This window comes from Scyliorhinus canicula, chromosome 14 (assembly GCF_902713615.1).
Source record: "Scyliorhinus canicula chromosome 14, sScyCan1.1, whole genome shotgun sequence".
NCBI lineage: Eukaryota > Metazoa > Chordata > Chondrichthyes > Carcharhiniformes > Scyliorhinidae > Scyliorhinus > Scyliorhinus canicula.
The window spans coordinates 92,595,275-92,615,179 of record NC_052159.1 but is presented as its reverse complement, the minus strand read 5'-3'; the positions used below and the strand labels follow the sequence as shown (position 1 = coordinate 92,615,179).

At 44.7% G+C, this 19,905-nt stretch overlaps 1 protein-coding gene across 1 annotated transcript in view; it reads right to left on the bottom strand.

The window, feature by feature from the left end:
- cep295 (centrosomal protein 295) overlaps positions 1 to 19,905 on the bottom strand; it is a 172,235-nt gene that overhangs the window by 67,362 nt on the left and 84,968 nt on the right. The window contains exons 14-18 of the mRNA XM_038817947.1: positions 14,289 to 14,386; positions 11,053 to 12,091; positions 6,486 to 6,711; positions 5,583 to 5,759; positions 4,357 to 4,587 (exon numbers count right to left, since the gene is read on the bottom strand). Of these exons, the coding sequence (XP_038673875.1) occupies positions 4,357 to 4,587; positions 5,583 to 5,759; positions 6,486 to 6,711; positions 11,053 to 12,091; positions 14,289 to 14,386 (1,771 nt within the window). The remainder of the gene's footprint in view (positions 1 to 4,356; positions 4,588 to 5,582; positions 5,760 to 6,485; positions 6,712 to 11,052; positions 12,092 to 14,288; positions 14,387 to 19,905) is intronic.

Below are 19,905 nucleotides of genomic sequence, written 5' to 3'. Positions count from 1 at the left end.
TGGCCGAACTTCCTCAGCATAGTTCCCATCCCGGCCACTGGGTCCGACACGTACAGGAGCAGGTCGTCTGCATAAAGAGAAACCCTGTGTTCAACCCCGCCCCTCACCATCCCCTTCCAACCCTCTGCGGCTCTCAGCGCAATCGCCAGTGGCTCTATGGCCAGCGCAAACAGCAGCGGGGCGAGCGGGCAGCCGTCTGGTCCCTCGGTACAACCTAAAGTACTCCGACACTTCTCTGTTGGTCCTGACGCTGGCCCTCGGGGCCTGATAAAATAATTTGATCCAATCCACCAATCCCTCCCCGAACCCAAACCATCCGAGCACCTCCCATAGATAGTCCCACTCCACCCGGTCAAAGGCCTTCTCGGCGTCCATTGCCACCACTACCTCCACCTCTCTACCCGCCGGGGGCATCATTATCACATTGAGCAATCTCCTCAGATTGGCCGCCAGCTGCCTACCTTTCACGAACCCCGTTTGATCCTCCCTAATCACCTCCGGTACACAGTCCTCCATTCTACCCGCCAGTACCTTTGCCAGGAGCTTGGCGTCTACATTAATCAGGGAGATTGGCCTGTAGGACCCGCACGCCTCTGGGTCTTTACCCCGCTTCAATATCAGAGATATGGTGGCTTGTGACATTGTCGGCGGCAGGGTCCCTCTGTCCCTTGCCTCATTGAAAACCCTCGCCAAGACCGGGCCCACCAGCTCAGAGAACTTCCTATAAAACACTACTGGGTATCCATCCGGCCCCGGGGACTTCCCCGACTGCATAGCCTTAAGGCCCCCCAATACCTCCTCTACTCTAATCGGGGCCCCCAGCTCTTCCACTCGCCCCCCACCAACTGTTGGGAATGTTAACCCGTCCAGAAACCTTTTCATCCCCTCCGGTTCTTCCGGCGGCTCCGAAGTATACAGCTTACGATAGAAGTCCCGGGATACCCTATTCAATTCTGCCGGGTCCTCCACTTTGCACCCCCCCTCGTCCCTCACTCTACCTATTTCCCTGGCCGCCTCCCTCCTCCTGAGTTGCTGCGCTAACAGTCTGCTAGCCTTTTCCCCATGCTCGTACACCCCTCCCCTCGCCTTCCTAAGCTGTTCCACGGCCCTGCTCGTGGATAGTGCCCCCAGCGTCCTTGGGGCCTCCTTTCGGGACCAACCCCAGGTCCCTCACAAAATCCATCGCTTCTTCGGGCTCAGAGAAGTAGTGGTGTTGACCCTGGTGCGTGACCCATAGCCGAGCTGGGAACAGCAGACCAAACTTCACGTGCTTCTTGAACAGCACCTCCGTGACATTCTTAAAGGCTGCTCGCCGCCGAGCCACCTCCTGGCTTAGGTCCTGGTAAATGCAGAGAACACTGTTGTTCCACGTGCTGCTCCTGGCGCTCTTTGCCCACTGCAGCACCCGCTCCTTGTCCACGAACCTGTGGAACCTAATCACCATCGGGCGGGGGGGTCCGCCCAGCCGCCCCTGCCTTACCTGCACTCTGTGTGCCCCCTCCAGCTCCAGCGGTCGCGGAAAGGCTTCGGCCCCATCAGCTGCTTCAGCAGGTCTGCTACAAACGCTGCAGCATCAGCTCCCTCAGCCCCCTCCGGGAGGCCGACCATCCTCAGATTGTTCCTGTGGACTCTATTCTCCAGCTCCTCCACTCTGTCCAGCAGTCTTCTCTGCCGCTCTTTCAGGCCGTCAACTTCTAGCGCTGCAACCGTTTGCGCATCCGCCTGCTCCTTCACCGCCTCTCCCAGCTCCTTAACTTTAACATCCTGGGCGTCCAGCCTCTGGTTCAGCTGATCCACTGCTTTCTGGATTGGGTCCAAGCTGTCCCGCTTCAGCGCTTCAAAACTGGACTTCATTACCTGGAGCATGTTATCCAGCGCCTGCTGGATTGCTGAGTCCGGGGTCCGTGTGTCCGCCATCTTAGGTCCCAGGTAATTTTCTTCAGGTCCTTGTCTCTGTCCCTTTTTCTCCTTCTTCCTTCTGGAATCCCGCTGTTCCATGTGCCGCAGCCCGCTCCTCAGCACCTTCGCTGCCGCCTTCCTTCGCCCAGCTCCTTACATTTTACCTCCTGGGCATCTGAAGTGGGTCCAAGCTGTCCCTCCTCAGCAACTCCAAACTTTTTTTCCTTGTCCTGGAGGAAGGAAGGTCCGTGGGTCCACCATCTTACCCTTCAGGTCAGTTTCCTCCGTCTCTCTCTCTCTCTTTCTTCCTCTACCTGCTGGCCTCCCACGATTCCATCCGCTGCAGCCCGCTCTCCTCTTCTTTCACGGCAGCCTTTTTGCCGCCTCCGTGGTCCCGCTATCGCGGGGAATCAGCTGCTAAGCCCCGCCGGAGTGAGAGCCCGCCGAATGTGCGGCTCACTCGAACATCGCCGCCACCGGAAGTCCTATTTCTTATTTCTACTCAGACTGATTCCACATCTTGATCTCAAGTGCCTGTATCATTTGTCGCTACAATGCTGATCCCTTACTTTACCAGCAAGTTGGGCTTGTGGCGCAACGGTAGCGCGTCTGACTCCAGATCAGGAGGTTGCGTGTTCAAATCACGACAGATTTTCTAGGGGCTGTTTAGCACACAGCTAAATCGCTGGCTTTGAAAGCAGACCAAGCAAGCCAGCAGCACGGTTCGATTCCCGTAACAGCCTCCCCGAATAGGCGCCGGAATGTGGCGACTAGGGGCTTTTCACAGTAACTTCATTTGAAGCCTACTCGTGACAATAAGCGATTTTCATTTCATTTCAAAGCTATAACACCTCCTTTACCTTTATTGCTATTCTTCCAAAATACTGACCGTGGGCATTCAATTCCCAGACTTGGTCTCCTTGTAACCATGTCTCAGTAATTCCACCAAATCATACCTGCATGTTTCTATTAGCGCTGTTAACTCATCAATTTTGTTCCAAATGCTTCATACATTCAGACACAAAGCCTTTAGATTTCTTCTTTTATCAAATATCCCTACCCTTGTCCAGCGGCTTGGTGCAATATTACTTTCATACATTCTATCCCTTCTTTTTATTTTCTAGTAACACTCCACCTCATCATTAACGTGCACTCCTACCTTCTCCTTTAACTTTGATTTTCTAATTTTCCGTACAAGTGTACCCTTTCCCCCACTATTTAGTGTAAAGCCCCATCTACAGCCCTAGTTATGCGATTCGCCAGGTCTCTGGTCCCAGCATGATTCAGGTGAACAATGTCCCATTGGAATAAGTCCCTCCTTTTCCAGTACTGGCACGAATGTCCCATGAATTCAAACCCATTTTTCCCATACCACTTTTGAGCCCCGCTTTACCTCTTTAATCGTATTGACCGACCCTGTACCAATTAGCTCGTGGCTCAGGTCATAATCCTGAGATTACCAACTTTTTGGTTCTGCCTTTTAATTTAGCCCCTAACTGCTCATATTCCTTCAGTGGAACCTCTACCCTTGTTCCACCTATATCGTTGGTACCTACATATCCAAAACGTGAGCACCAGGTAGGCAACTCAACCTTCAGGACTCTTGATCCTGGTCAGAGAGCTATGTCTATGAACCTAACTGTACTACCCATTATTATGGCTACATTTTTTCTCTCCCCCCACTTGAATGGCTTCCTGTACCACGGTACTATGGTCAGTTTGCTCATCCTCCCCACTATCCCTGCACTCATTCACACACGAAGCAAGAATCGCAAACCTGTTGGACAAGGAAAGAGGCCTGCAACCCCAGCTCCTGGATCCCTCTACCTAACTCATTCATAGCCACAACCTCCTATCGCTGACCACTGACAGAATTAAAGATAGTTATATAATCTATGGACATGGATCATTTAAAAATAATTACATAGCTAGGTTAGGGAAAATATTTGGTACAAGATAGAATTTACAGGATATGGGGTTTCTATTTTTCCTCAGGATATATTTGAAGGTCCAAATTTTATAAATAATTAACATTTTATATTCTTGCAGTTACAGAAACATGGACACCAATTTAATAGATTTTAAACCAAACAAATGGCACATCTTTGAAATTAACTTGGGACAGAAATGGCAAAGAGTAAGCAATGCTATAAATTATATGATAATCTATGATTAACCTCGGACAAAGGTTCGGCACAACATCGTGGGCCGATGGGCCTGTTCTGTGCTGTATTTTTCTATGTTCTAATGCTAGCATATTACCACCTGTGACTTAACCATTATGGCTGCTGGGAATGTTTTTAAATAATTTGCTGCATTGTTCAAATTTCTTAGTATAAAATTATACTCAATGTAACAATGAAAATGTCCAAGTTATTTGGTATTTATAAAAGGAATCAAAGCACATCAAACGTTTAATATTTAGTACTTTCTAACGCGCACTTTTTTTTTTTTTACCTTGTCCTGGAAAACTGCCAGTCTCCAGTTTCAGCTTCTCTCTCCAAGTCATTCTGCCTGTTTGCATGGATTCTGCAGTGCTATCTGCAACACTAGAACTATGCTGGCTGCTACTGCTTGTTGATATTCTGGACAAGTCTATTTCAGAGGAACAAGATGAATCCATCCTACTTGACATCAGCTCTCTGGGTTCTGATGAACAGCAGTTATCGGAAAATGCATTCCTGTTAGCTGACATAAAACAGATTATCCCAAGGTTAGAACTTAACTGCCCACTAATTACAAACTATCAGCTATGCAGGAATTAGTTTTGTCAGTTTCAAATGTTTTACCAAATTAAGTTTCCACTGCAAATGTTTTTTACAATACTGGTTTTCCATTACTTATTTTGTGGCAAAACTGTCATTAGAATAATTTCACATTCTGTTCTCGGTTAAACACGATTCTTTGAGCGGCTTTCTGAGGAACAATATCCTTTGCCCTTTGTAAAAATTACATGTGCTGTTTCGTATGTGAATGTGACTTCTGATTTTAACAAATCTATTTGCAGAAAAGGTAAGTTTATAACAATTCAAAATAAAAAAATCTAGGGCGGGCTTCTCAATTCAGAACCGGAATGAAATTGGTTGAACTAAGGTGCTGCCTGTTCAAAGTCAACCATTTTCAGTTTTGGGCCAACCATTTTCAGTTTTGGGCTTAATTGGCATAATTTGAAGGTGCTGCCAAATGCTGAAATGAGTGACAGCAGGCAACTGGGCAAAGCAGGGCATAGTCCACTCAGTTAGTGCAACCAGGGTCCTAGAACTATCCAGTTGCAAGTAGCTAGCAATCTGGTTGGTGCAGGTAAATAGTCCATTTAAAAACTTCATTAGTTGGGCATCAGGCATTCAAAGGGACCGCCTCCCCTGGGTTCCCTGCAGCTGAAAATTGCCATTGGTTGTTTTACAGTTAGATTTGTTTCAGATAGATTTCTTCCAAAATAAGAAATATGTGCTTTATGGGTAAAGGAGGGAAGTCGAAAAGAGAAAACTGGTGAATAATCATTCCCATGCTACTGAGTAGCACAGTCAGAGATCTGATTATCGGTTATTTTCCAGTTTATTCCTCTTGGGGGAGGAATGGCTTTAGAATTGGGGAATGGAACTAAACTAAGATGGAAAAACAAACAACCTTTTGTTTGATGTGAGAGAGTGAGAGAGAGAAGCTGGAAAATAAAAAATTATTACCAAACATGGACAGCCTGTCGCTTTTAGGGGATTCCACTTCCTGAATTGCGCTTAATTCGTGCTGTTCAATTAGTCCAAAAAGTCCGAACCTCGTCTTGCTTACAGGTGGTTTGGACAGCCAATTTTGAGCATCTTTTGTGAGAACTTCTAAACTTAGAGATTCTGAGGAATGACTTCCTTTGAAAGTAGGAAAAAAGCAATAGAATATTTTCCAACTCTTTGTTGACAAATCACTTTAGTAAGTCAAAATAGAGCTTTGTTATTGCACAGATTCAGCTACATATGTCGACATAGGCATTTAAAATTTTGACATAAAAAGTGACACAGGAAGATTATAGATGGTACAAGGACAAAAAATTAATGTAAATACGATTATGAATAGTGCTGATATTTTATAAAACCAAGCACCAAAATAAGATAGATCATTTCACTTACACAGCAGTCTTCCATGTCAGGAAAATACTCCGGCATAGAAGACTGCTACATGTTTAATATCAAATGTTTGAATCACAAATCTGAACTTGAGAAATATCGAACTGAAAGAGATATTTGTGACTTGAAACTAATGTAGAGGTAGTTTTAGATTAGTTTTAGACACTTTTCAATCAGTCATGAAAAGGTACATACTTGGTTCATACATGTTTCATTGTGTGCTCTACTTCCTGGTTAATACCACTACCATATTATATTCAAAAGCAGGTGATAACACCATCTGCCAATTTATCTTACTGCTTAATCACTCCAGTGGCAGTGTGCTAATTTAAGTGCCAAATAACTATAAATAACTATGAACAATCATCCTTTATAAATAGTTACAGAGTAGCTTGCATATTAATTGTGCAATTATCCACTTTATTACAAAATAATGAGATTAAATTATCAAGATTTAAAAACTAAAATTACCATCTTGAATCGATTTGGAATCAAAGCACCATGAAGGATTTAATGCCCCATTTATTTGAATTACTGGCTGCAGATTTTTAAGCTGATCTTCATTTTTTAACTGGAGATTCTCCTTAGTTGATCCAGTGCTGAAGTCCTTCAAGGTTCGCAGCACAGATGATAAAGGATTAAGATGCTCAACATTTTCACTTCCAGAATTTGCTTCCTGCAGCGGCAAGTGTTCAGACTAGAACAAAATTTTAGAGTTATGTTTTACCAAGATACTTTGTATTTTTACCAAGATACAAGTATTTTTTTTGTCAGCAGAATTAACACTTATACAAACACCAGTATCCCCTGGTCGGAAAACATTCCAGAGCTATAAGATGTGACTAAAAGCTCAAGACGATAATTTTGATTTCCACCATAAACATTGTGATTTGGATATTAACTGGGGTGATTGCATAGAAGGAGATTTGGATGGGGATTCCAGAAGTCTGGGTTTCTTCAAACACTGGCATTTAACTACAAACCGTGTCTTTTGTACTTGTCACTTTTCACTTGCTGAAGTCATCCTGATTGACAGGCCTGGCTTCCAGTTTTGGAGGGAGGATTCCACATAGGTTGCTGTAACAGATAGATATTATTCTCGCTGCCTGGAGTCTTTGACTGGGAAAGGTGGAAACAGAACAGGTAAGGGAATGTTTCTCTTGGCCAACAGATTGTATTGTAAAAACCTTTAGATTCTACCCAGAAGCTGGCCTTGCCTTCCTTTCAGCTGCCAGGCATCCTAAAGTCTGGGAAACCATGCCAGCCAATGTTTAACCAACTTTACAGATTTATCAGAGGCTGCTAGTTTTACTGAAATACGAAAATTGTCAACCAACCTGCTGGGAGCGAGTTGGCTGCACATCTGCCTCTATCCCACCTCCATTAAACTCAAGATACAAGTGGGTTGGACGTGAGTGCAAGTTTTAAAAAAGTTTTTAAAAAGCTACCCTGCCAGACCATTTTTTAAACTTAAATCTTCATGGAACGGAGCTGTTGCAGGCAAATATTGCCCATTACTAATTGCCCTCGAGATGGTGGTGGTGCTGTCTATTTAATGAAACTATATTCAGTTTTAATGGAACTACATTCAGTGCTATTAGGAAGCTGCAGGAATTTGACCCAGCGACAATGAAGGAATGGTTATACATTTCCAAGTCAGGATGAATTGAGGCTTTGAGGGCAATAGATGGTGGCGTCCCTATGTACCTGCTGCCCTTATTTTCTGAGGCAGAAGTCCTCACAGATTTTGAAAGTACTGTGAAAGTCTTGTAGAATTGCTACAGTGCATCATGATGCTGAACAATGCAGTCACACAGCACAGTGGCAAGGGACTGAAGGTTTAAAGTGGAGCATGGAGTTCCAGTCAAATGAGCTTTGTTCTGGATGGTTTGAAACTTCCTCAGTGTTGTTGGAGCTGCATTCATCCAGGCAAGTATACTGCATCACACTCTGGATTTGTACTTACAGATGGTGGAAAGGACTCGCGCTTGTGGATGGTGGAAAAGATTTGGGGAGTCGGGAAGCAAGTCGCTCACCACAGAGTACGCAGCCTCTAACCAACTCTTGTGGTAATGGTATTTAATGCGCACAGTAGCATAGTCTTGCTACTGTGCTAGCAATCCAGAGGCTCGGACTTATGGTCTGGAGACGCAAATTCAAATCCCACCATCGATGTCAGGAAATTTCACTACAATTAAATAAATAACGATCTCAAAACATTGGCATCAGTAATCGTCATCTGGTTTGAGCTCAGCAAGCTAGACAGCTGGTTTATGCTGCAGAACTAGGCCAGCAACGCAGGTTCAATTCCCGTACCAGCATACCCGAATAGGCGACTAGGGGCTTTTCACAGTAACTTCACACTTGTGACAATAAAAGGTTATTATTATCATGAAACTGTCTGATTATTGTAAACACACATCTGGCTCACTAAAGCCCTTTCGTCAAGGAAAATCTCATGTACCCTGTCTGGTGGCTATGTGACTCCAAACCCACAACAATGTGCTCATTTAACTGCCCTCTAAAATCACTTAGCAAGCAGGTTGATCCAATTACCACAAGAAATTAGAATTTAAAAAAATGAATGGACCACCCAGTGTGTCAACTCATCCCACGGACATGACAACGGTACAACCAGCCCAGCTAACCCTCCTTACTAACTTGTCCAACAAGACTACTCAAGCAACAGTCATACTCAGGGAAATATTGCTTTCAACCAATATTTCAGACTCTTGCATCACTGCCTTGAGCGGTTGCTGCACGGTGGTATACAGTCTTCAACACATATTCTAAGCCCCAATCAATCTCATAACATCAGGTCAGATATGGGCAAGGAAGCATCCAGTTGATTGCCACCTATGCCCTCCTTCAGCTAATGAATCTGTATTTCTTCATGCCAAACACCACTTGGAAGGAGCACTGAGGGTAGCAAGGGCACAGAATATACTTGGGTAGACTTCAGTGCCAAACACCAAGAGTCGCTGGACAGCACCCCTATGGATCGAGCTGGTTGAGGCCCAAAACACAAAGTTTGAAGTAGTTGGTGAAAAAGAAACTTGACTTTGTGCTCACCAATCTACCTGTCCCAGGTGCATTTGTCCACATCAGTATTTCTGGGAGGATCCTGGTACTGACCTTTTGACACAAAATTCCCATTTTCACACCAAAGCCACTCACCTGCATGTTGAGACATTATGGGACAAATTCAGATGTAGCAGCTCAAAACTGGCCATACATGAGGCATGGTGGCCATTAGCAGCAGAACTGCATTCCACCACAATTTTAAACCTCATGACTTGGCATATCCCTTCCCCTACAGTTAGCATTAAGCCAGTGGATCGCCTCTGGTTTAATTAAGCAATGATGTGGAGATGCCGGTGTTGGACTGGGGTGAGCACAGTAAGAAGTCTTACAACACCGGGTTAAAGTCCAACATGTTTGTTTCAAACACTAGCTTTCAGAGCACTGCTCCTTCCTCAGGTGAATGAAGAGGTATGTTCCAGAAACATATATATAGACAAATTCAAAGATGCCAGGCATTGCTTAGAATGCTAGCATTTGCAGGTAATTTTAAGTCTTTACAGATCCAGCTCACAATGTCCGGGGACTGATTGATGGCAGGTTCGGACCAAAAGGAAGAGGGGGCAGAGCTGGAGGACCGAACAAGAGTGTCAACTCAGGATTCAGGCGGTAGGGTGGAAATCCTCAGCCGGTCAAATTTGGTTGGGTGAGTCATGAGGGAGGGGTTGAGCCAGCGGATGGGTCGGTCGGCTTCATAAACACTCCATGTAGCCTGAAGCCCCGAATACAAAGCTAGGATACAGCAGTTGAACCGGCGAAAGCTGCCCGGGCTTTTCCCCGAGATAGGCCCGGGTGGACGAAGAGTGCGGTCGCGCGCATGCGTAGTGAGCGAGAGCACCGGCTTTGCCCTGCTTCTCATTCACTGATTGGTTGGACGACCTGCCACTCTCTTTTGGTCCGCCAGCTCCGCCCCCTCTTCCTATCTGTAGCCATATCCAGTCGTGAATGGAAGATATGGTGGACAATCAAAAAACTAAATGGAAAAGGAAGCTCCGTGAAAGTTTCTATCCTCAACGGTGGCAGTGTAAGATACAAGGCCAACGGTTTTGCAACCATCTTCAGCCTGAATTGCCATGTGGTGGATTTGTCCCAGCTTCTTCTTGAGATGATCATCACAGGCGCCAGATTTCAGTCAATACAATTCATGCTACGCAATATGAAAAAAAGAGTGCACTGATTCCAACAAAGGCAATGGACCCAACAACAGAGGACTTGGGCTTCGGAGTTGGACATGCCTCTCGTCAAGCACATATGCCAAACAATGACCATCTCCAACAAAACAGAATCCAATCATCTCCCCATGACATTTAATGGCATTACGGTCGCTGAATGTTCCACTAACATCGGGGAGGGGGGCAGAAACTGGACTGGATCAGCCATATAATATGTGGCTACAAAAGTTGCTCAGAGGCTAGGAATCCTGCACATCCTGACTCCATGCCACATGTACACTATCTATACGTCTCAAGTCAGCAGTTGCCTAGACAAATGCAACTCCAACAACACTCAAGAAGCTGAATACCATAGAGGACAAAGCAGCCCACTTGATTGGCACCAGTGGAAAATGTTATACCCATTTATTTCAATTTTACAAAGAGCTCATTGGTATCACACAGTCATATGCTGCCTTGATGTCAAGGGCAATCATACTCATGAAATGAAATGAAAATCGCTTATTGTCACAAGTTGGCTTCAAACGAAGTTACTGTGAAAAGCCCCTAGTCGCCATATTCCGGCATCTGTTCAGGGAGGTTGGTACGGGAATTGAACCCACGCTGCTGGCCTTGTTCTGCTTTAAGAGCCCATTGTGCCATCTAATGAATTCAGCTCTTTTGTCCATGTTGAGTGGTGCTTGCAATAATAAAATTAACCTTTTACACTAAAGTCGCCCTTTTCTGCTTTATACTCTCTTCGACCACATGCAAAAGATCGAGTACTTCGATATATGCACCATTACCTGATTTTCAATATTATTCTTCTCCAGGGCATTGTGCTGTTGTTGCACATGTTCCTTCAGATGGCTTTGCCGGTGGATGAATTCCTCTTGCAACTTACGTGTGGCAACAAGTTCCTCCCTCTTTCTACATAGCTGTTGCTGCAATTCTTTCAAATGCTCTTGTTGAACCCGAATACTTGCTATTGAAACATGATCCCTCAAAGTTTCAGTATGTTTTGGCACGGTGGTGGAAAGCATTGATTGTTTCAACGTTCCCTCTGAAATTTCTGAAGTTCTCAGCTGTGCTTCCTGGAGCATTGATTGATCCCCCAATATCTCCATTAACCTTGCTTGTGGCTCAACTGTACCTGAAGTTTGAATGCAAGGTTTTGATACCTCTGGACAATTCATTTCAAGCACATTGTAGGGCACTGCATGTCTTTTAGATTTTGGTGAATCATGTTGACCATTGCTTGCATTGTAGACAACAGACTCATTTGGATTCAGATTTTCAGGGCCTCTAGAATCTCTTGAGCCATCATCAGATATTCTGGCTATTTGCTGTGTCATTGTACTCTCAGCAGTGGCAGCATGTTGCTGGGACATTTTGAACAATGATGAATCCAACACAGTGTAATGTTTTAAAAATTGGTGCCTTGGTAAAAAGGTAGAAGTATTTTCTGAGCTCTTGGGTAAGCAAATGGTGCAAACTGGTCCTTGTATCTCTGGACTAACTTGTGATTGACTGGTGTTTGTGTTTCGTAATTTTGGGAGGTGCAAGTGAACAAATGGCATTGGCATAGGTTGACTCTGATCCAGAGTTCTAGATTGATTCACAAAATCACGATTTTGAGCAAAAGGGACAAAAGTCTGTTCAGTCTTATTAACGGATGTATTAACCTGGAGTTCAGATCCAGCAGATTTATCATAATGGCTTATCGGAGATACCAAGTGCTGTTCAGATAAATGCCTTGTTCTAGTAGAAACGGAAGACCATTCTTTTTTCAACTCGTACTCCTCCAATTGCTTCCTGATTTCTTCCACTGATTTTTTATGCAACCTTAAAATGAAACGTAGTTTAAAAAAGGATAAATTATAGATAATTTTGTTCAATAGCAGAAAAGTCATAAATGCCAACGATGAATACACAAATCTACTATTCTCAAAAAAAAAGGAAACACCCATATAAAATGCATCACCACATTTAAAGTATTTAAAAATAAATACCATTAATTTATCAAAGCATGACCTCGTATTGCAAATGCTACCGAATAGTTAGCTTAACAAGAGAATTTGAGATCAATCAGCAGAGATCTTGACCACCAATTCTTCTCCATTTGTTTGGATTAGAAACATTATAAAAACGGTATTTTGTTTTCCCTTTCCCCAACCCCATTGTCCCAATTGAGAGTGATTTACTTCCGCTTCAACTCACTGATTGTGAGTAATACTGGATTCAAAGTAAACTTAGAATCAATAACGCATGATCACAGAACAAGTTTGCAGCACACAAATAGCTATTTGACCCTTATTGTCTATGCTGGTTTTTCACTGAACCATTCCAACATTAATACTATTGCTCTGCTCAATGCACCTTTTCCTTCTTTGAATGTTTATCAACTCTTTCCTTGAGCTGCAATTCTTCTTTCTCAATTACTCAGTGTGGGTAAAGATTTCATGCTTCAACTCGAAGGAAATCTCTTCCAACCAGTTCTCACTCAAAATGACAATCTCAAGTTATTAACTGCTTCTTGTCACTGCTTTTCCACGCACACCACATCAGAAGACTTTCCAATTCGGAAAACCTATTAGATCTCCTCTGCATTTCACTACATCAATGGGAATTTCTCAAGTTCCCCTTTATAACTATATATTCTATCATGCTGGTAAATGTACTGCCCAGATATTTCGGTCAACAAGTGGACCAAGTGTCTGATTAGTATTGGAGAAGGCAAGGAACAATCTTAAAGTAGAACTTCTGAAATGGAAGAGGGCTAACCTCAGTGAGGATGATGGGATGAGAAAGGATCTTGCCAGGTAAAACAGAACCAAACCGACAGGAAAAAATTACAACAGAACAATGGGTGATCGTTAAGGAAGAAATGTTTCAGCTAAACATTAGGTACAGTCCAACAAGGGAGAAAGGTAAGGAATTCAAAACCAGGGCTGCTTAGGTAATGAGAGGGCTAGAGAAAATATTTTTTTATAAATTTAGAGTACCCAATTCATTTTTTCCAATTAAGGGGCAATTTAGCGTGGCCAATCCACCTACCCTGCACATCTTTGGATTGTGGGGACGAAACCCATGCAAACACGAGGCTAGAGAATAATAATAATAATATTTGTGTCACAAGTAGGCTTACATTAACACTGCAATGAAGTTACTGTGAAAATCCTCTTGTCGCCATACTATGGCGCGTGTTCAGGTACACTGAGGGAGAATTCAGAATGTCCAAATCACCCAACAAGCACGTCTTTCAGGAAATCGGAGCGTCTTGTGATTCAGAGACAAGCATACTAACAACTATCTCAGTTGACACGGTCCAACGTGGAGAACAGATGGGCTAAAATTTAATAGGAAGAATGTACTGGAGAAGTTGGTTATGCTTACGAGAGTGAAGGTCATACAAGGACTTGCCATAATCTTCCAATCTTCTCTAGATATTAAAAGTAAACAAAATCATTACAGATGGGCGGCACGGTAGCACAGTGAAAGTACTGTTGCTTCACAGCTTCAGGGTCCCAAATTTGATTCCCGGCTTGGGTCACTGTGTGTGTGTGACAGTGCACGTTCTCCCTGTGTTTGCGTGAGTTTCCTCCGGGTGCTCCGGTTTCCTCCCGCAAGTCCCGAAAGATGTGACGTTAGGTAATTTGGACATTCTGAATTCTCCCTCTGTGTACCTGAACAGGCGCCGGAATGTGGTGACTAGGGGCTTTTCACAGTAACTTCATTGCCGTGTTAATGTAAGCCTACTTGTGACAATAAAGATTATGTATGGGGTTGTTGCAGTTTCATGAACCATGATGGCATTGTCCCAAAACATACAATACATCAAGTCAGCATTGCATAGATTGTTCCATTCGTATCTTTCTGCAGTCATTTGCATTAAAATAGTTATCAGTAATTACAATCTACAATTATAAGCCAAAATGTATAGTTTACATTCATCTTTTCAAAGCACTAAAAATGTATGTTGCACAAAAACTAATTAACTAAGGATTTCTGCAAGCCAAGAAATAAGCAATTAAACTCTTGCCTGTTTTGCTCAATAAGATGTTGTTGATATTGATGAATTTTACGTATATGTTCACCTGTTGGAAACAGCTCATCTGACACAAGCTTGCAATGCTCCAACTGTGGAGAATACAAAATAAATCAAATGATGTTTAAAAACAAGTTATTGTGCAAAAGCATTGGGCACCTAGCAAAAAGTTTACATTTTGTTTACATCCTATGTACACAATCAACGTGCAATTATGAAGCACAAAGTACTTTATAATAACAAGTTTAGTAGCTATTGGTCCCAGTAGAAATACTCTATTAAAATCAGACATGTATTAGCAAATGGATTGTGTTCAAAGCTCCATTAGTTTGTTTCCAAAAAAAGAGCTGCTTCACTCCCAGTTTACAAATAGTGGTTTTTGCACATAATCATTAATGATCATCAAGGGATTTATAAAAGGATCTTGGGCAGCACGGTGGTACAGTGGTTAGAATTGCTGCCTCACGGCGTCGAGGTCCCAGGTTCGATCCTGGCTCTGGGTCACTGTCTGTGTGGAGTTTGCACATTTTCCCCGTGTTTGTGTGGGTTTCGCCCCCACAACCCAAAGATGTGCAGGGTAGGAGGATTGGCCACACTAAATTGCCTCTTAATTGGAAAAAATGAATTGGGTGCTCTACATTTAAAAAAAAAAATAAAAGGATCTCTACATCAAACACTGTCCCACCAAATCACATATTACATCTCAAAAAAAAAGCCATTTCATGTGAAGTACAATATATAAAGACACTGATTAAAAATAAAAATTGGGCTACAGTTATTTGCTTAAAAAGCCAGCAGAATGAGAAATTAGCTTTATTGAATGCCGATCAGATTAGGACATCAATTCTATACAGTTCTGCAATGGAAACCTTGAGCATCATATTGACTGATCAGGAGCTCTTTATACTTTCTGGCAATCAACATGAAATGTTATTAGAAACAGCAATCCTTCAGCAGCCACAGTCATTCATCAAATGCACTGAGGCAGTTCATACTCCATGGCGTTGGTTCAAGGGAATGAAGAAGCAAAAGATAGAACAAAGCTGCCAATGCTATCAGCTAAACAAGTGCAACTGAACAGTGATGTCCATAAGGCAAAGCATATTTCTGGCTGAGAAAATATTTTGTATCCATTGTGCATGGAAACACACTGACTGGTTTATGTCCCAGATTTTCCACTATCTTTCACCAAAAGACAGCCAATTAACAACTTTGCCAGCTGCCATTATCTCAAAGAGCAAAAGAGGAGGTTTTAATTTATTGCTGCTGTTTGTCGACATTGGGTTACACCAGGCATTGTCAAACTCGGGGGCGCAACCCGCGAGTGGGTGTCGGGAGGTTCGCGGAGCCGCCCGTCGATGTGCTCCCGATCGCGCAAATCCGCGCGCAACAGCCGGCTTTTAACTATGCCGGTTGCAAGCGGCATTCAAAAAGACCGCGACCATATAAAAAAAATTTGGCCGCACTGCGCATGCATGCCCGATCATCGGTGCGCGTGCGCAATGCGGCCCCTTTCTTTTTTATACAGTTGCAGCCTTTTTTTCTTCCAAGTTCGGGGGGTCAAAGGGACCACTGGGGCCAAGGGGACCCAAAACCATTTCCTCCATTTTTGTCAGCAACAAACAAGGTAAGAGAAAATGGTGGGTCGCGCAGGTCAGCCGGCGAGGCCCGCGGAGGTCGGCCGGTTGGTAAAAATGGGTCCCTGGACAAATTGTTCGAAAAACGCTGGGTTTCACCACCCACTACTCCACCAATTAGGCCACAGATTCACTCTACTTCTTTAAAGAATCACATCGTGTTGGGACACAACACAAAGCAATATAGGGCTACATTTTACAGGGCACTGTGATCTCTGCTACCTTGACTAAAAAGTCGGTTGTGGGGGGAAACCCACTCATGATCCAGATGGCTCTCCCGCACCAATTTAATGCCATGAAGGCGAGACTTACACCCCTTTCTTGGGAGGAAGTCTTGCCTTGAAGAGCTGATGATCACCAAATTGTAGGAGCGCAAGGAGTACAGGCAGCCCCACCACACTGAGGAGGCCAAGTAAGTCAGGGGTATTGGTGAGGTGGGTGGGGAAAGAGGAGCTCACCATTGGTGTTTGGGAGGATGCCTCATGTAGGCCCTGGGGCTGACACTACTCCTCACTGACAACAAAATACTAAGTGGTGCGATGAAGCCTGTAAGTGGTCTGTAAATGGCTTCCTGCCACCTCCTGTAAAATTTCAGACAGGTCAGGGGTGGGCGGGTAGGTTGCCCGCTGGATTTTACCCCTGTGGCGTAGAGTAAAATCTAGTCCATAGAAAACTGAAGGCACAGAAATTTGGTTGTGTTTGTGCCAGCCAAGGAAAGTGTTGTTCAGCCTAATGCCACTTCAAGTGAATCTTCAATTTTTTTGTGTGATGATGAGGGTTTCTGCTTCTACCACCCTATTTAGGCAACGTATTCCATATAACACCATTGACTGGGTAAACAATCACTGGTCAGCAATTATCCTTTTCTTCCTGTCACAAGCTAATTTTGGATCCAACTTGTCACATTTCCTGGGGATCCACAAGCTTTTAATTTTCTGACAGTCTGCCAAGCGATTCCAAAGATGTGTAGGTTAGGTGGATTGGCCGCACTAAATTGCCCCTTAATTGGGAAAAAAATAATCATTGGGGACTCTAAATTTATTTTTTAAAATTCAAACAGGTTAGTCAGAATGGACATCCCCTCAACAAATTTATATCGAATGCTTTTGAGTAATCAGTGTATTTTTAAAATGACAATTTATTCCTTCTTTTATTTTTCTTCCTGAATGATTCGTCCACCAGGAAGGTTAGGCTGACTGGTCTGTAATTACTCACTGGCCGAGATTCTCCGAAATTACAAGTAAACACTGAAGTGGTGCACGCCGGCGTCAACGGGCCTCCTGGACCAGTAATTCACCGGGGTTCAGGGGGCTAGATCAACGTCGGAGTGCCACGCACTGCTCCATTGCCGAAAGACGGCCCTGCATACCGGTCTCCCCACTGGCGCATAGTTATCATCTCCACGCCGGCGCATGCGCGTGGTTGCCGTCTCCGCACCGGATCGGAGCAAAATGTCAGAGATCTAACAGCAGGCCCGCGCAGAAGCCCCCCCCCCACCCCCGGGGTCAGATCCCCCTGCCCCCCCCCACCAGGACGTCCACCGTGGCCGCGAGTCCGACCTCCTGCCGGGTGGTACCAGGTTGAAACCACGCTGCTGGGAGTTCGGCCGGTCGAGAATCGCCTCTGGGGCCTGTTTCAGCAGCCTCCAACTGGGCCCCCGACCGTGCAGGCGCGTTTGCCGCCGATTCTCCAGCGACCGGAGAATCGGCATCCCGGCGTCGGAGCGCGGGCTCGGGAGAATCCCGGCCACTATCTTCCCCACTTTATAAACAATGATATCCTCGGTCATCATGTCTGTAGCCAGGGGGTTAAACAATTATGGTCAAGAAGTCTGTGCTATTTCCTCCTTCGTTTCTCTGAAAATCCAGACATAAATCGGGATGAAATAAATCAACTTTCAGAGATGCAATGCCCCTTTTAGTAAACAGCCAGGCAATCCCCTAGGATCAACTTTTTCTAGTTCAAGATGAAAATAGTGCACATTTTTAAAGCCTGTAATCGCATTCTTGCCACATCGCATCCAATACAATAATGATAACTGCAAGGCTGATTGTGCCGACTTAAACTCTTATGGGAGATGCTGCTTTCCAATTTGTCCACTGATTGCAAAACAATGGAGTGTTATAATTATATCTTGCCCATGCAAGGATAGTGCTTTTTGGGTAGAGCTATTTTACATTATATGCAAGGGAACTTGCATTAACAAAGGTAATTCAAAATTAAAACATTTTAAAATCTACTGAATCAACCCTGCAATTCTCTTCCTCTCAATATACTTAATTACCAAAATTCCTAGAAAGTTAGGGTAGATTTTTGTACAAAATAAGACATTCCTATTTACATCGGAACATTATTTGCTCGTCAATTTCTTCACCAGGTGCTCTCCATCACCCCAGCTCACTTTTACTCAATGATGCTGAACTTCCTGTCTTTGCAATGCTATGCGCATTGCCACTGCCCAAGAAGAATCCTGCATCCTGACATATTGGGCTGGATTCTCCGTTTCTGAGGCTAAGTGCCGGCGAGAACAGAGAATCCGCAGGAGGTTCACAACAGGATAATTGTCGTGAACCGATCACTGATTCCAGTACTGGTGAGGGGCAAGCACCGGCGGTGCATGAAACTCCCGCGGATTGTGCTGGAAACAGCCAGAGAATGGCTGGGTCCTGGTCCACGAATGAGCAAGGCTGACGGCCTGTACCGATTGTGCTGTAAAATAAGGCACCGGCCATGCACAAAGACAAACCGCCAACCATGACCCCACAGAACATGCCCTGGCCACCCCCCAGCAGTCCTCCCAGCCATAGAAGATACGCCTACCCTCCCCTGGGCACGGATCCTGGCCGAGTGTGGCGGCACTGGACACTGTCCGCAGCCGACACACCGGGTTCCCGACCACTGGGATCACACGTGGTCTGTGCCGTGGGAACCCGGTCCATTAGGGGCGGAGCATTGCAGGTGGGCCAACCGATGACGCGCCAGATTTGAAACGGCACATGTCATGGTGACCGGAGTCAAACCAGCGCCGGCCACAATTCCGCGTCGGAATCCATTCTCCACCCGATCGCAATTTCGGCATCAGGCTACAGAGAATCCAGCCCATTGTGTTATTTCAACCCGAATCTCAGATCCCAGCTGCAGCAGTGATGGGTCAATGCAGCCATCTCCACAGAAGATCAATAGGCAGAGAAGAAGACAGGCAAAGGAAAGACACAAGCCCTTTTTACGACTTTAGCTGCGGGATTCAAAAAAGGTTTCAAATGTCTCAAGGGTTTCTGTGTATGCGAGAGAGGGTGCACGTTTGAGCATGGGAGGGGGTGGATGTGAGAATGCATGTGAGTAGGTGTGATGAGAGCAAGTAGATGGGTTGCAGGTTATGAGTCAGGGCAACTGGAGTCATATTAGATCAGGTGTTTTGGCAGAGCACTGGAGATCAGTGATAGCTCAGTTCAGTTAAGATGGTTAATCATGGAGTTTCATAGAATTTACAGTGCAGGAAGCCATTCAGCCTATCAAGTCTGCACCTGCCATTGGAAAGAGCACCCCACTTAAGCCCACACCTCCACCCTATCCCTGTAACCACACCTAACCTTTTGGACACTAAGCAGCAATTTAGCATGGCCAATCCACCCAACCTGCAAATCTTGGAGTGTGGAAGGAAGCCGGAGCACCCAGAGGAAATCCACGTGACAGGGGGAGGAAGTGCAAATTCCGCAATGTCACCTGAGGCCAGAATTGAACCCAGGACTCTGGAGCTGTGAGGCAGCAGTGCTAACCACTGTGCCGCCGAGGTATTGACCAGTGTAACATTTCCAGGTTAAATACCCAGGTAAATTTGTTTATCTGGCCCAGGTCTCTGCCCCTCGGCTCATGTATCAAAGATAATCTGGGCAGCACAAATTTCCTGGGCAATTACATCATATCTGCGCATGCCAGGACTTCCTCAGGGTCTCAACGTGCAATACAAAATCCAG